Genomic DNA, 16,534 nt, shown 5'->3' on the forward strand with positions numbered 1-16,534 from the left:
TCAGGATCTGAGGATGTATCGGCCCATGTTTCTGTGATGCTATTTCATACTTGTATTTAGCAAGGGAACTGACATTAATGAGGCCGCAATGTGCCTCAGTCAGTCCAGGGTGTTTTAATGTTTTTTTACTGTGAATATTTAAAGTAGTTTGACACATCCTAACCATCTGTTGAACTGGGAGTGAAAAACCACATGGACAGTCTATCTTATCATGTGTCAGATCTCTGCACAGACTAAGGGGCAGATTTACAATAACTGGCCAGTTATTGTGGGCCGCAGCTCCGCCACCCATGGTGCGCTGCATTTATAATGCGGCGCACCCTGGGGCAAAAACGGCACAGATGTGTGACGCATCTGTGCCGTAAAAGTGGCGCATTGCTGGAGTTGCGTCGCAAGCGCGACGCAGCTCCAGCAATGCTCAGGGGGGCCCTATCTGTCCAATGCTGCGTCAAGCCTTACCCCTGCTTCAAGCAGGCGCAGGGTTTTGACGCAGCATAGGCCTAAAAGTGACTGAGTGAAATCTTGTAGATTTCACTCAGCCACTTTTAGGAGGCGTTCCTGCACAGGAACGCCCACCCCCTGCGATGGAACGCCTCCTTATGGCGCAGGGCTTTACAACGTGACGCATCTCCCAGATGCGTCACGTTGTAAATACCCCGCACTATGGTGCATCTTTTGCGCTGCCGCTGCGTCACAAAAGTGACGCAATGGCGGCGTAAAAGCGGCTCAAGGGGCTTGTTAATCTGCCCCTAAGGATACAACAGCTCGCGCTAGCATGTGTTAATGTTATATGGTCTTGTATAGCGCACGGCTGCCCCAGCCAAGGGGCGTCCCGGAGCTGTCTGCATGAAACTGAGAGGAAGACAGGTGCAGAGGGAGAGTGCTGGGGAGATTACAATTTTAACAGAAGAGATGAGTTTTATTAGCTTTTTGAAGGATAACAGATCATTCAGTCCCCGTATCTTATCTGGGAGTCCGTTCCAGAGCTTTGCAGCAAGATATCTGAATGAACGGCCACCCATCCTGGCTAATTTGATGCTGAGAACCACAGCTAGATTCTGTCTTTCAGAACGCAAAGTGCGTCGGGGAACGTATGGAGAAAGGAGTGGACATAGCATGGGGGTAGGTAGTTTTTAAGATTTTGAATGCTAGGCATAACGTTTTAAAGTGAATCCTTTTCTCCATCGGAAGCCAGTGGAGTTTCGTGAGGGCGCTGGCCACTGACTTATGGCGGGAAAGTCCGGTCAGGGCCCTGGCGGCGGCATTCTGGACTCGCTGGAGTCTGGTTTTCCCAGCTCCGTTAGCCCCTAACAGAAGGGAGTTGGCGTAGTCCAGCCGTGAGAGGATGGCTGACTGAACCACCAGCTGGCGAGTTTGATGGTCGAAGAGTTTTAAAATTGGCCTGAGATTTCGTAAGATCCCAAAGCAGGTGGCAGCCACTTTTTTAGTGTGGTGGGTGAAGTTCAGGGCAGTGTCTACCCAGACTCCCAGGTTTTTTACACAATCTTTCGGCTCGGGTGGTTGGCCGAGGGTCTCTGGCCACCAGCTGTTCCCCCAAGCAGCTGTCTTTTTGCCCACCAACAGGACCTCCATTTTGCCGGCGTTGAGCTGGAGGTAGTTCGCCGTCATCCAGCTAGTGATGTCGACGAGAGTCTGTTTGAAATTCTGCAGGCGCATAATGTTCAGAAAGAAACTTTTAACATCTTGACAGAGTTGACAAAAAAACCGGTCAATTCAGATACAAAGATTGATTGTAACACTTTCCAACAATATTTCCAAAAGAAGGTGGAAAATATTCTTTCTGAGATTAATAGCAACACAGCAAATGGGTTAATTCCGTTGCAGAATGCTGAACATCCTCAGGACTGTATCATCTCAAGCTTTCCTGAGACTGATTCCACGAAGCTTGGGCAACTGATGAATAGCATCAAATCAGGATCACCGGCTGACCCCTGTCCCCCCAGGATCTTCCGGGCGGCTCGTCCCATTCTGGAAAATCAAATTGTCTCCTTTCTTAATATGTCATTGTCGAAGGGCTATCTTCCATCTCGTCTTAAGGAGGCTAGGGTCAGACCTCTGATAAAAAACGGGAGCGGATTTAGCAAATCTAAAAAACTACCAACCAATTTCCCAATTACCATTTGTATCTAAAATCTTAGAACAACATGTGCTGCAAGATCTTTCTTCTTTTCTGGAATCTCACAACCTTTTACATGGGCGTCAGGCAGGTTTTAGGGCGCATCACAGCACCGAGTTAGTGATGCTCTCGGTGCTGGATGAGCTTAGAGGCATGGCTGACAGTAAGAAACCAAGTGCCCTGATACTTTTAGATCTTTAAGCGGCATTTGATACTGTCAGCCATGACCTGCTCTTGGATAGACTGGCCAGATTCGGAATAACTGGTGAGGCATACAAATGGTTAAAATCATTTCTGACAGGGAGGCGACAGAGGATTCAGCAGGGAGATAGTATCTCCGATGTAGGTATGGTGGAATGTGGAGTCCCGCAGGGCTCGGCATTACCCCACTACTTTTTAACCTCTACCTTTCAACCTTTGATTGAGTCCCTAGTGCATATGAGTTGTCGAGTATTTAACTACACAGACGACCCCCAGCTGTTATTCAGTATTGAGAACTCAGCTGTGGCTCAGGCCCATGTACAAGAGGTTCTTAGGTATACAGTCAGTTGGATGACTGCCAACTTACTGAAAATTAACCCCGAAAAGACGGAAGTTTTGGTGGTGTCTACCGGTACTTCGCCTTGGGGTGATATGTTTTGGCCTCAAAAACTTGGTCCTACTCCAACACCAGCAGCAAATGTTAAAAGCCTTGGCATAAAAATTGACCGTGAATTGTCAATGTCTGCCCAGATCTCAACGGTAGTTGGAACCTGTATTGGCCTAATCAGGTAGCTACGTAGGCTAGTTCCTCTTCTCTCCCAGTCCATGCTTCATACGGTGGTTTCAGCCACAATTATATCACGACTGGACTATGGTAATGTTCTTTATTTGGGCCAACCAAATAATCTGATTAATAGATTGCAGGTTGTCATGAACGACGCGGCGCGTCTAATTTGTAAGCTTCCTAAAAGAACTCATGCCTCCCCCTTACTGCTCAAGCTTCACTGGCTTCCCGTGAAACAGAGGGTGAAATTTAAGAGCTTGTGTATAGCACATAAAGCACTATATGGACAAGCACCTGCCCATATAAAGGATCGTTTGATGCCCTACAATCCTAAACGATCCCTTAGATCTTCCGATAATCAGCTGCTGGTCTGCCCTCATTTCAAAATGACAACAAAGGGCGGAAGATCCTTCTCCATACAGGTTCCACAGTTGTGGAACAAGTTGCCAAACCTTCTTCGTAAAGAAGCTAATCTTCTGCGCTTTAGGAAGCAGTTGAAAACAATCTTGTTTAGAGAAGCCTTTGGGCCCTATCTAACTATATGTTAGTCTATGCCCCCTCTGGATGGTGGAATTGTTGTGTTTTCCTTGGTCTAAAGCGTCTTGAGACCTCTAGGTGAACTGGCGCTATACAAACCGAAGTAACATAACATAACATAACACGCCAAGACCACTTTCGTCTTTCAGTGCCACCACTAGCTGGGTATCGTCAGCGTTGGACACGAGTGACAGTCCATGTCTCCTGGCTACTTCTGCCAGGGGTTGGACGTACACATTGAACAGGGCAGGGCTGAGGGCCGACCCCTGTGGCACTCCCTGCTCAATGGGGCATTCTTTGGAGAGAAAAGGGGGGGTGGAGACTCGGAACGATCTGCCTGATAAGAAATCCGTGAACCAGCTAAGGGCAAGCCCTGATATCCCTGCCTCCTTTAGCCTGAGCAACAGCACCTCGTGTGACACTGTGTCGCAGGCAGCACTGAGATCTAAAAAAATCAGTGCTGCCGTTCCGCCAGAATCCAGTATGGTCCGGAGATGTTCTGTCACACTTAAGAGGGCTGTCTCGGTGCTGTGGCCAGCATGGAACCCATGTTGAGACCTGTCCAGGATGGAATTTGATGTCAGGAACTTGGTCAAGGTGGTATTCACATGGGATTCTGCTACTTTGGCTGGCCAGGGGAGGAGTGATATAGGCCTGAAATTTTCGAGTAAAGTAGGGTCCAAAGTGGCCTTTTTTATAATGGGCGAGACCCAGGCTTGCTTCCATCTAGTGGGAATGTTGGCAGTGGAAAAGGACAGGTTTATAATGTCTCTTAGGGGTCCGAGTACTGTACAGTCTGCCTCTCTGAATATTTCGGGTTTAAGGGGGTCTGCGGGTGAGCCTGATTTGATTTTGTTGCAGATTTTAAGGAAGTCTTCTTGACTAAGTGCCGGAATATTCGGGTCAACTGAGGGAGTGAAGTGGGGAACAGCGGGGAAGGCACTGTAGATTTTCTGGATTTTGTCCATGAAAAACAACGCCATGTTCTCGCACAGTGTAGGTGAGGTATTAGGATTGCCCACCGATTTCTTGGCGCTGAGTTCTTTGAGAATTCTAAAAATGGTTTTGGAGGCATTATGACTGTTCTTAATCTCTGTCGCGTAATACGCTGCTCGTGTCCTACAAATATTGCGATGCTAACTTTTTTGCGCCCGGACATAGAGGATTTTAAGGGCAGGATCGTATTCTCTCCTCCATCTTCTTTCAGCTATTTTACATTCTTTTTTTTGCGCGGAGACCTCTTCATTGAACCAGGGTCTTGATTTGTGGGCGCACGCCTTGATCCATTTGGCTGGAATCAAGGTATCCAGGGCTTGATTGATCCAATCACAAAATTGGTCATACCCTTGATCGGGGTCCTCGCTAGGTTGGGGAGGATTGGTTGTGAGGAGTGCGTGGAAATCTTCCAGGCGGCACTTCCTCCATGATCTTTTCAGAACCTGCTGGGCGGGTTTTATGATAGGGTCATCTTTGCAGGGTACTGTCAGAATCACTAAGCAGTGGTCGGTCCAGGTCATCGGGATGGGGGTTTCTATGAGTACGTTGGTCATGTTAGACAAGATGGGGTCTAAGAGATGTCCGCCACTATGGGTGGGGCAGCTCAAAAGTTGGCCCAGCTGGAGGGCGGCAAGGTCGGCTAACAGAGTATTGATCTTGTTATCTGTGGTAAGATCAAAGTGAATGTTCAGATCACCCATGATGGTAAAGTTCGCAGTTTCAGTGATCAGAGAGCATAGGTTCTCCAGAAGTGTGGCTGTAAAGTTTGTGACTGCTCTCGGGGCCTATAGATCAGGAGACCCACGAGGTTGAGTTGAGAGTTGATTTTGATGTTTTAGCGTGCACATTCGCTATCTTTAATCTCCAGTCTCGTTAGATGACAGGTGAAGTGGGATTTGACCATCATCGCAATCCCACCTCCCCTGGAGTTCCTGTTCACGGTATATGTGGTGTACCCTGTGGGGGTGGCCAGGTTTATGACTGAGTCCAGGTCATCCTGGAGCCAGGTTTCTGTTAGAAATAGGAAATCTAAGGAGTGGTTGGACAAAAGCTCATGAAGTTCCGAGTAATGTTTCTACATAGATCTCACATTAAGCTGGCCAACTCTATTTTTTTGGGGATTGGTTTTAGGGCGGGTAGTGGGGAGGGAGTCGGCAGAGCGAAACCGCATGGGCGTGTGAGGAGATTACTATTTCGTGAAAGGTTAAATTTGTAACAATCACCATCAGGACACTTTAGGGTTAGTAACTCTTGTCTTGAGTAAGTTAGTTCGCCCCTCCTGGTTTCGCCAGAGTTCTTTGCTTCTTGCGCTTACTTAGCGCTGACGGGAGCAGACGGGCTGGACTCAGGCTCGACTCCGGCGTGATCCCGGCGCGTCCACAGGAGGCATGTCCTTCCCTTTTATACTGGCCACTGGGGTGCACTGAGGCTATTCCCCACCTAAGATGGCCGTCGCGTTTCTGGGATGACGAGGTGCCCTCAGCTCCTAATCAGCTGGGACAGACCCGGTAAGTGCAGAAGTACGGGGGGGGGCGGTTTTGAGGCAGCGCAGGGGGGAACAGGCGGGGCGGGGGGAGAACAAGTGCAGGAGGCAAGAGGCTTAGTACATCAAGCCGATCGTCACTGGGGGATTTTTTAAATAAAGCTTTCAAAACCAGGCGGATCGTAGTGCGCCATAAACAAGCAGCTTAGCAATTCAAGCTGAGTGGTTGAGTCAAGAGTAAAAACACGCTACTAAGTGCAAGACGAGTTAAAATACTGGGTGGGGATACAAGCGATAACAGCGCATAGAAGAAGTACATCAAACACACATATCGCAGAGTAATAAACAAAGTTAAAAAGGTAAAATCACAGCGACCTCCCGGCTTTCCCCCTCAGGAGGGGTACAAACACACAGTGAGTGAGATCCTGAAGTTCATTACTTGTGTACCTCAGAGGCTCAAGTTTTGACAGACCAGGGTTTCTGGCCCTTGGCCCGGTCCAGGTTTGGATGGGCACAGATGGGCTTGCCTTAGGCACACCATCGGCATGCCTGCTGCGATATCCGCTGCACTGCTGCACCATCCTGCCTTGAAATAGTCGAAAACGGTGGAATGGCTAGACCGCTAACCGCTGGTGTTCCCACCTTGTAGCCTTCCGGAAGTGGGGTCATCGTCGCAACGCCCTCATGTGGCGGAACAGTCCGGGCGCTTTCCCTCAACCGAAGATGGCAGGTGAGTGCGAGCAGAGTCCACAGTAAAAGGACAGTTAAGATAAGTTAAAATACAGTGAGTATCAGGTAGAAGCCAGTTGTCTCATCAATAACACAATTAATGAGGACTGTCACAGGAGAAGCCTCAAACACGGTATGAGCAGGGCTTACTTTAGTCCGCTGCCCGGCCTTAACATCCTGCCCTGAAATAGTCTAATATGGTGGAAAGGCTAGAACGCTAATCGCTGGAAGTGAGTGCCCACCTTCTAGCCTACCAGAAGGGGAGTCAGCTTTGCTCAATCGGCCTCCACTTACTCACTTCTTCTGTAAGGGTCCATCTTTAAGTTTGCGTTTTGCTTTTCTTCGATCTTTCCCATAGTGCTCATATTTTACCTCATCTCTTTCTTTGCTTTGCTTTGCTCATCATGTCCCACTTTGATGCATTCGCCTTGGTTTTCCAGTGAATCAGTGGTATTGTCTCTCAGCCCTCTGTACTTATCCGGTTCTACACACCCTTCTGCCCTCTAAGGCTCGCCTCTCATAACAGACAAATTCAACTCTCCCTTGAGATCACCCTGACATTTATACTTTTATATTTTGGATTCTAACTTTGAAATCCACAATCTTCGGCTGTCATTCAACAACAAGTTGTTTACCATTTGGATTTCTTTTAATGCCGACCTCTTGCATGATACATTTTCCAGTAAATGTTTTTGTGCCATTATCATGCTGCCCCTCCTCGTGCCTTTGAAAGTGTTATTGTGCATTTGTAATCACTTGAACTGACCTAAGTGCTTGATTTCAGTTTAGGGCTCAGGCATAAGAACACTACTCCATACTTGTTATTAAGTACATAAATAAATAAGCAATACTACTTCAGGCTGAATTTCGCTCATGTTACTTCAGATCACATTCGGTACTTTCTGCCCATCTATACCTACCTTCATGTAGGAAGGTGGGAAGGAGACAGTGGCAGTGTCTCTAACCTGCTTGGCGTCTTGACCTAACCTGGCCAGTAAGAGAGATCGAGATACAGAAATAATTGCTAGCGCTTTTAAAATTGAAATGTAATATAGCTGTGATATTGTGCATTTTGAATTGCTGTTTTTTAAAATTCATTACCCCCTGCACCACACGCCACCACTGACTGAATACCGGAGCTGCCTCCCTGACAAATCTCGTGGGGACCTGCAGGCACTTCCGGTCGGCCGGCACGAAGAGCGGTTAGCGCTCTAGTGAACCACTTCCTCAGGGCTATTTAGGCGGAGCAGGGGAGCATTTCGCTGTGGGAAGGAGACAGTGGCAGTGTCTCTAACCTGCTTGGCGTCTTGACCTAACCTGGCCAGTAAGAGAGATCGAGATACAGAAATAATTGCTAGCGCTTTTAAAATTGAAATGTAATATAGCTGTGATATTGTGCATTTTGAATTGCTGTTTTTTAAAATTCATTACCCCCTGCACCACACGCCACCACTGACTGAATACCGGAGCTGCCTCCCTGACAAATCTCGTGGGGACCTGCAGGCACTTCCGGTCGGCCGGCACGAAGAGCGGTTAGCGCTCTAGTGAACCACTTCCTCAGGGCTATTTAGGCGGAGCAGGGGAGCATTTCGCTGTGGGAAGGAGACAGTGGCAGTGTCTCTAACCTGCTTGGCGTCTTGACCTAACCTGGCCAGTAAGAGAGATCGAGATACAGAAATAATTGCTAGCGCTTTTAAAATTGAAATGTAATATAGCTGTGATATTGTGCATTTTGAATTGCTGTTTTTTAAAATTCATTACCCCCTGCACCACACGCCACCACTGACTGAATACCGGAGCTGCCTCCCTGACAAATCTCGTGGGGACCTGCAGGCACTTCCGGTCGGCCGGCACGAAGAGCGGTTAGCGCTCTAGTGAACCACTTCCTCAGGGCTATTTAGCCCTCGCAGTACCACGGGCGCGCAGCGATCGCGCGCAGCCCCGCCGAAGACCCGCCAAAGAGCTGCCCGTCTGCGCCCGTCCGCGACAGGACGTGGCCGGGGCCGGTCACTATGGCGGATCATCGAGCACACCGACTAAGCTACTCCCCACAGGTACTAATGAATATACTACATAATTCCCCCAATACCTGTCCTAACAGGATGAAGGACAATATCGAGGGCCCATTCTCCTGTCGCCATTGCAGAACTCAATTTGAAACCCACTTGAGCATGGCTCCTACCTCTAAACCTCGCCTTCACATAAACCAACCAGAAACTAAGTTTCTATCTAACAATCCCACTCATATTAAGACTAAGACCACCAGTAAAAACGCCCTCACCAACAAAAACATGCTCTGCAATATCAGATCACTATCAAAGCATGCCGTCGAAGTATGGGATCTGATCTCCAGTAAGGAGCCGGACCTATGCTTCCTGACGGAGACCTGGCTCAAACCCCACCTAACACCCGTTATAACATTAGGGATCCCTACAGGCTATAAAATAGCCAGGATGGATCGGCCATTGAAAATTGGTGGTGGGATAGCGATAGTACACAAGGAGGAAATCAATGTGAAAATTCTGGAGGAAATGTGCACCCCTGAACTTGAACTTATGATTTTTAATCTTAACTATTCCACTAAAGCTAGCAGGAAAGGAGCTTTAGTATACAGACCCCCAGGCCCATGTAAAAACATCTCCATGACATTAATGGAAGCTCTGGCACCTCATGTAAGCGATACCTCAGACTTTCTCCTCTTAGGAGACTTCAACATTCATAGTGAGGTCGAGAACAACTCCGAAGTCAACACCTTTATTAGTGATTTAGGCTCTTTGGGCTTAAAGCAGGTCAACATCGGGCCTACCCACATGGCAGGCCACACCCTGGACCTTATTCTTACTAATTCCTTATCTATCGAATGCTCCCTCCCCTACCATGTAGACTGGACAGATCATTATGTTCTGGAATTCTGTACCCCCCTTCCCACCCCTCACGCCAAAAAACCCCACACCCTACCCTGTAAAAGAAGACCCTGGCACAGATTAACCCATGAAATGTTCTGTAAAATATTTGGAAAGCCGACTATGAGCAGGAATGACAATATAGACAAAGTCTTACATGAATACGAAGAAATGCTGTCATATACAATTGACAAGACTATCCCATTAAGAATTTTTAAACCTAAACCCGCCCCTAAACAAGAGATATGGTTCTCAGAAAATCTCAGACTATCCAAACAGGCCACACGGAGGTTAGAAAAGAAATGGAGGATCTCCCGCCTAGACAACGATAAACACACCTACAAAGAGTCTTTGAAGGCATATCACAAGGAGATTAGATCAGCACGAAAAAGCCACATAGCCTCACAGCTTCTGGCGGCTGGCAATAACTCCAAGACCTTGTATCAGATATTACTGACCTTCACTAAACCCACTGCTTGTGAAAGTCCAGAAGTGGCGTCGCAACATCTGTGCGACAGTATCTCCCACTTCTTTACAAATAAAATCGACGCCATATATGCCAAAATCCTTCTTTCCAACGTGCCATACAGTGCTACTAATGACCTCACAACTAACTCTGTTCGTCCCCTCCTTCCTGAAAACTCCCTTTCTGCATTTCCCCCTATCCAGATTGAGGAGGTACAAGCACTCATGTCGCAGATAAAGAGTGGCTCCCCCTCAGACATCATTCCAGCACGTATCATGCCCACTCTAGCTAAAGCCCTAGGACCCACCATCCAGGGACTAATAAATCTCTCACTTAGCACGGGGCAGGTCCCACTTGGATGGAAAAAGGCACTGGTCAAACCTCTCAGGAAGAATACCACCATTCCCTGGAGTGAGCTTAACAATCTGAGACCAATATCCCTACTCCCCTTCTTGGGCAAAATCATAGAGAAACATGTGAATAAACATCTGTCAAGATACATTGAGTCGGTAGGAGTGCTGGATCCATCACAGTCGGGCTTCAGGCCCAGGCACAGTACAGAGACCGCTCTTATGTCAGTCGCAGACGATCTGCGTATGTACCAGGATGGGGGGTTTTCCGTCATCCTGGTGCTATTAGATCTGTCTGCGGCGTTTGACACCGTATCTCACTCTATTCTCATGTCCAGGCTGGAGAACATCGGCCTAAAGGAGGATGCCCTCGAATGGGTAAGAAGTTTCCTAACTAATCGGACCCAACAAGTAACCATGGGCAATTTTCGGTCAGAGGAAGTTGAGATCACTAAAGGGGTGCCACAGGGCTCATGTTTGAGCCCAACTCTCTTCAACATATATGTGGCACCCCTGGCAAACATCTTGAGAGCATATGGATTTGTTCCAATATCCTATGCGGATGACACTCAACTCCTCTTTCCCTTCAAAACCTTGACACCCGAAGTTAGGAACTCCTTCTCCCTCGGAATGAAAGCGGTAGCACACTGGATGTCTTCCAACTACTTGCAATGCAATGTTGGAAAGACTGAAGTCATGTTGTTTGGGGGGGCAAGACAACTTTGGTCTCCGGACTGGTGGCCACAAGACCTTGGCCCAGTACCGGAGCCTAAACCATCTGTAAAAAATCTGGGGGTCCGGCTGGACCAGGAACTCTCCCTCAAGCAACATGCCAACCAGGTGGTGGGATCCTGCTTCCACGTAATCGGTATGCTACGTAAGATCTTCCCCCTCCTGCCAGACGACAGCAGAAGAACTTTGGTACAGGCATTAGTCATGAGTCGTTTAGACTACTGCAACGCCCTGTTTCTGGCTGCCAATGAGGGAGTCATGGCAAGACTACAGGTGGTCCAGAACACGGCTGCCCGTCTGGTCTTAAACGCACCCCCCCGCTCACCTTCCAAACCCCTTCTAGAAAAGCTTCATTGGCTGCCTATCAGACAAAGGGCTAAATTCAAGGTAGGCTGTACCATACACAAGAGTCTCAACGGTATGGGCCCGGCATACCTGGCCACCAAATTTGTCCCTTACAAACCCCCACGCCCACTTCGTTCTAGCGAACAAGGCCTTCTAGTAGTGCCCAGAGCAAGAAAGGCAAGGCAGGGCAGCAAAGCTCTCTCTATAGCTGGACCGTCTCTTTGGAATAGCCTTCCCATCACCTTAAGGCTTTGCACAGAATATCTTCCATTTAGGAAAATGCTAAAGACCTTTCTCTTCAGCCAATAGACAGCATACGTGCTCCCGTTCCAAATGTGGCAGATGTCAAAAGCGCGGAGATGCTCCCTAGGGAGTCGAGACCAGCGCTATACAAGCCAGTAAAATAAAATAAAAAATAAAAAATAAATGTATTACATTGCACTTTCCTGTGGTGAAAAGTATGAGAGGCATCCTTAATGGCCTTTTGAAGAGAAATGGATGTATTCACAAAGTTACCAGAATAAGGAAAGAACAATGTGCAATTGTTTTGTGTATATATGTCTAGTTTAAAACAGAGCAGAGGAGCCGATAGGTCAGAAGGCGTCAAAGAGCTAGTCGCACATGCATCATCATTTCATCATAGTAAAAAAGCCCAACAGTGGCCAGTTCAGAAAAATTATGAGCAGGAAAAGTATGTATTCTATTGCAGGCTGCTACCACAAGGAGCATAACCATGAGTAGACTGTAAGGAGGTATGGCTGGTTGCCTGAAAACTGTATTGTGATCCTTGTTCACAATAACATTTTTAGGTCGAGCATAGGCTGGGCGAACGCCCTGTCTGCAAGACCTGCTGTAAGCAGTATACGGAATGTAACCTCAACTGCTGCTTGCCATTAGATAACTCCTGCATTGATCTTCTTTCCTGGCTCCTTATTATTTGGGGCTCCTGATACATCACTTGCGTTTTATCATAAAGGAGCACTTACCAACTAGAGGTTTGTTATGCTATAAGTGGCTGAGTTTCGTTTAGGGACTACTTCTTTTATTTTGAGCTAGTGATATTCTATCACCACAGCACCGAGCGCGGCGCCTGGTTCCATTATTTTTTTATGACAATGGCTCTCGCTTCATGGACCGACATGCACATAACTTAAATATGCATGGGCGCCACGCTTTCTATTCTAGCATTCGGCCCACTTTTATATCTACAACACAGGCACCCTCTTTAATCATCATTTTTAATCACTGTGCAGGGGTACAGCGCTTTATGTTTTAGCATAAAGCCCACTTTTATATTTACAACACAGGCAGCACACTTTATGCTTGAGTACGGAACCCACTTTTATGTTTCAAAAAGCAAAAGCTCTAAGTCTCGTAAATGCAAGACCTATTGCATTGCAAATGTTCGCTCTTTTTACCTTTGCATGCATCAAGATCTGTGTAAACTTAAAAAGCACAATATATGCCTGTTCAATTCACAAAGGGCATTTGTAGGTGCATAATTCCAGTGCACACATACCTTTTGTGCAATGTTATTTTTTGCACAAGGAGAATGTTGGTTAGAGAGACCGTGTGGCCATCAGGGGCATAGCTCTGTGGTGGTGTATGGAGTATGACATCTCCCTAATAAATTGAATCTGGGGTGAGTAGTTGGGTCCAGGAGCCTCCAGTTGGGCAAGAAGTGTTTTGATTGGGTTTCCACTTGGATTAGCAGCTCTCATAGCACAGACACATGTCTCTATGAAACTTTTCAGAGCTGACATACACCCACTACTGTTCTTTCCTCTCACACACAATATGCCAATAAAAAACAAAGGTCTGGATGGCTCTTATGTGGTGCAGAGAAAACCTTTAAATATAATACTATTTTCATCCATTTTGCCATTTAAATATTGGTGATGGGTGGAAAGTCCCACACCTAGCCTAACTGACTAAGCTACGCCCATGGTGGCCGCATTAGTGTTGTATCCTCATTCCAGCAAAATATGCATTCACGTTTGTACATATGAGCCCTGCATTCCTGTGTGACTGATCTAAGGAGGTGTAGGCCAGTAAAAGTACTTAACTAAGTAAGCCAGTCAAAGGGGAATGCTGAAGGAATGCAGTTGTCTCATACTGTCTTCTGCACTGCACTGCTGTGTCATAAGAGCACAGTCGTACGATTTTCATTGACCACCCCCCTATTAGTGGTGGCAAAGGAAAACATGGATTTAAGAGGAAAGGGTCTTCAAGGTCTAATTTGATTTGGGTTCCCACACCAGCTTTGGTGACCGGAGATAGGCCTTGCAAAGTGTCTTTCTGATTTGGTCTCATAGCATTTTCCATCTCTGTGAGCTAGGAAGTCATTTTACTATTTTCAGGTGTTATAGTATTCAGAAGCCTTTTGAATAAAGTAGATTTTATCAAATAGCTTTTTGACACTGTTTCAGCTTTGAGGGTTCATTCGGTGAATCCTGTGCCCTCATCTTTGTTAACTCTTGTGTGCTATTGCACACAATAATACAGTACCAAGCAGGAAGGGTTTCAGCTATCAATCTGTAATTATGTGGCTATTACATGTGTTTTTCTGTTTCTTGTATGCAGAGTTCAAGTCTGAGCTATCTAAAGATATTAGCAGTGACACAAGTGGAGATTTTCAGAAAGCGTTGTTGACACTAGCCAAGGTGAGCATGCCATGCCCAGATAATTATAAGTCTCCAAACAAATCCTAGTTCAAGTACAAGCTTCTTCATTGTTAATTTTTAATCATTAATTTGGATGTTTGCTCCCATGTATTTTCATTGCAAGTTAGTTAGTCTGATTGATGGGTTGCATTTGGCTTTTACTTGCAAGGATATGATTGTCTTTGGACTGGTAATGTTTATTTAGTTACATGTGTTTTTTAAGTTTGCACATTTAAAAATATTTCAAGTTGCAAATCTGAATTTAACACATAGTGATTGATCTTTTTCAGGGTATGAGAAGTGAAGATACTCATGTGAATGATGAACTTGTGGACAGTAATGCAAGGGTAAGCATTCCATGTACAAGTTCTTGGTGGTCTTTTTCTTCTAAAAACAATATGGTAGTCACCTTTTCTTTCTCAATTTATTTAAACAGTTAAGAATGTCACTATCCATGGCAGAGTGTGTACTCTTGTTGGATGTCATAGTTTTACTGTTACATATATCAATAGACATAAATTAGTTACCTGATCTCAATTTCGTAAAACAACATTTCACTCAGCCTATTCATTATACAGGCATATTGGCACAAGTACATTTACTCCCACAATTGTCTCAAACATATTTTACATTATTTTCACATCACCCTTTCAGAAAAGACAACATACACTTTTGCTGTTTGAGTAATTTTTATCTTGAAATTACTTAAATGCTAACCGGTTTAAAAGTCACTCTGCATTTTACTTCTAGTTAAGGACTGAAAGACTACACTAATTAAAAGTTAAAGATGGGTTACATGCCAGAATATCAACTGCAAAATATGGATACAAACATTTCATAGTAAACATATTTAAGGCCACTATATCAACTTTCGATAATTATAAAGGCAAGTACGAAGATATTGACATCAAAACCATCATGTTTAAAATATATTAAATAGAAAACTATAGATCTTAAAAATATAGATAAAAAAGAGATGGTGACCTCAATATTAGAACAAACTTGAAAATATCTACAATATATAAAATAACAACTGCAATGCAATTCACATTTACTCTATTATTTTAATTTTAAAAAATCTAACTTTTTGCAAAGAAACAAAAACATGTATCATAAATAGATAAGCACATAAATATACTGCATTGTAATATATAGTTAAATGATATTATAAAATATCTTTATTTGGAAAATATATTTTATAAATGAAAGCATGTATATTTATAATTAAAGTATATATAACAAAGGGTATTTTTTCTAAAACTATACAAATGGATACAAAATAGTCATCTATAAAATGTCCCATAAAAATAGATTTTTTTATTACAGTTTAAATGAGCACTCTATTTACATGTAGTTTAAATCAAATGTAGTAATTAGCATTTGCTATAACACTGTTTACTAAAATGTAATATTTTCATAATTTTAAAGGCTTTATATGACCATAACAACTTATAAATAAATTTAATATGCAGTCACCTGCAGAACAAAAAAAGAACTTAAAGGGTGTTATTTAACTTTACTTTACTTAAGCAAATATTAGAAAACTTTAGGAACCAGAGGGTCATATTTTCCAATTTAATAACAGTCTCACAAGCATTGGGTAAACAGCATAAATAATGTGGGAAAGGATTGACATACTACTCTAACTTCAATCTCTCTCAAAATTCAAGAACCTGCATAGGGGTTTTTTTTTTGGGGGGGGGGGGCGTGTGAGGCAGCCACATTTAGTATTTTAACTTTAGTCCTCCTAATATGGGAAAAGGGCATATATTTTGGATATTCGGCTTCATGTTCTGTTTCAATCCCCCGAACACTGGGGAACACCACTATATCGGGGATGGGGTGGGGAGTTGAATGTATCACCAGTCCTGCAAATATTAGAAAATGAATGCACATATTTGTAGATGTCAGGTTTATATTCTACCTCCATTACCACTAACACTGGAGAAAGCAGATATATTTGGGGTGGTCATATTTACTATTATAAATCAAGTCACACTAACATTCGGGAAAGTGCACATATTTGGGTGAAGCTTTTTTTTTCATTCTAACCCCGTCTTTCTAACTTTGACAGTGTGCATATATTTAAGGGGTCCAATTTACCATTCTAATCCAAGTCCTACTAAGATTGGGAATTTGCATATATTTCTGTGTTTGGAGGTCAGAGTTACTCTTCTGCTTTACTTATGAAAGAGTGCATTGATTTTTGGGGTATGAGGTTTACTATGCTAGCTTAAGTCCTAATACCATGGTACAAAGTGTATATATTGAGGGCATGGCAGATTTACTATTCTAGCTTCAGTCCCAATAAAAACTGGAGGGCCTGCATATAATCAAAGACGGGTTCTGATTTACTATTCTAACCCCAATCGCACTAACATTGGGGAGAGTATAAGAGTAGGCAGATTTATTATTTTGTCTCCAGTC

At 44.7% G+C, this 16,534-nt stretch overlaps 1 protein-coding gene across 1 annotated transcript in view; it reads left to right on the forward strand.

The window, feature by feature from the left end:
- The window catches only part of LOC147727228 (annexin A1-like), a 173,328-nt gene that overhangs the window by 84,364 nt on the left and 72,430 nt on the right, over positions 1–16,534 (forward strand). The window contains exons 5-6 of the mRNA XM_086963594.1: positions 14,028–14,107; positions 14,398–14,454. Coding sequence (XP_086819720.1) covers positions 14,028–14,107; positions 14,398–14,454 — 137 coding nt within the window. The remainder of the gene's footprint in view (positions 1–14,027; positions 14,108–14,397; positions 14,455–16,534) is intronic.

This window comes from Lissotriton vulgaris, chromosome 3_1 (assembly GCF_964263255.1).
Source record: "Lissotriton vulgaris chromosome 3_1, aLisVul1.2, whole genome shotgun sequence".
Lineage (NCBI taxonomy): Eukaryota > Metazoa > Chordata > Amphibia > Caudata > Salamandridae > Lissotriton > Lissotriton vulgaris.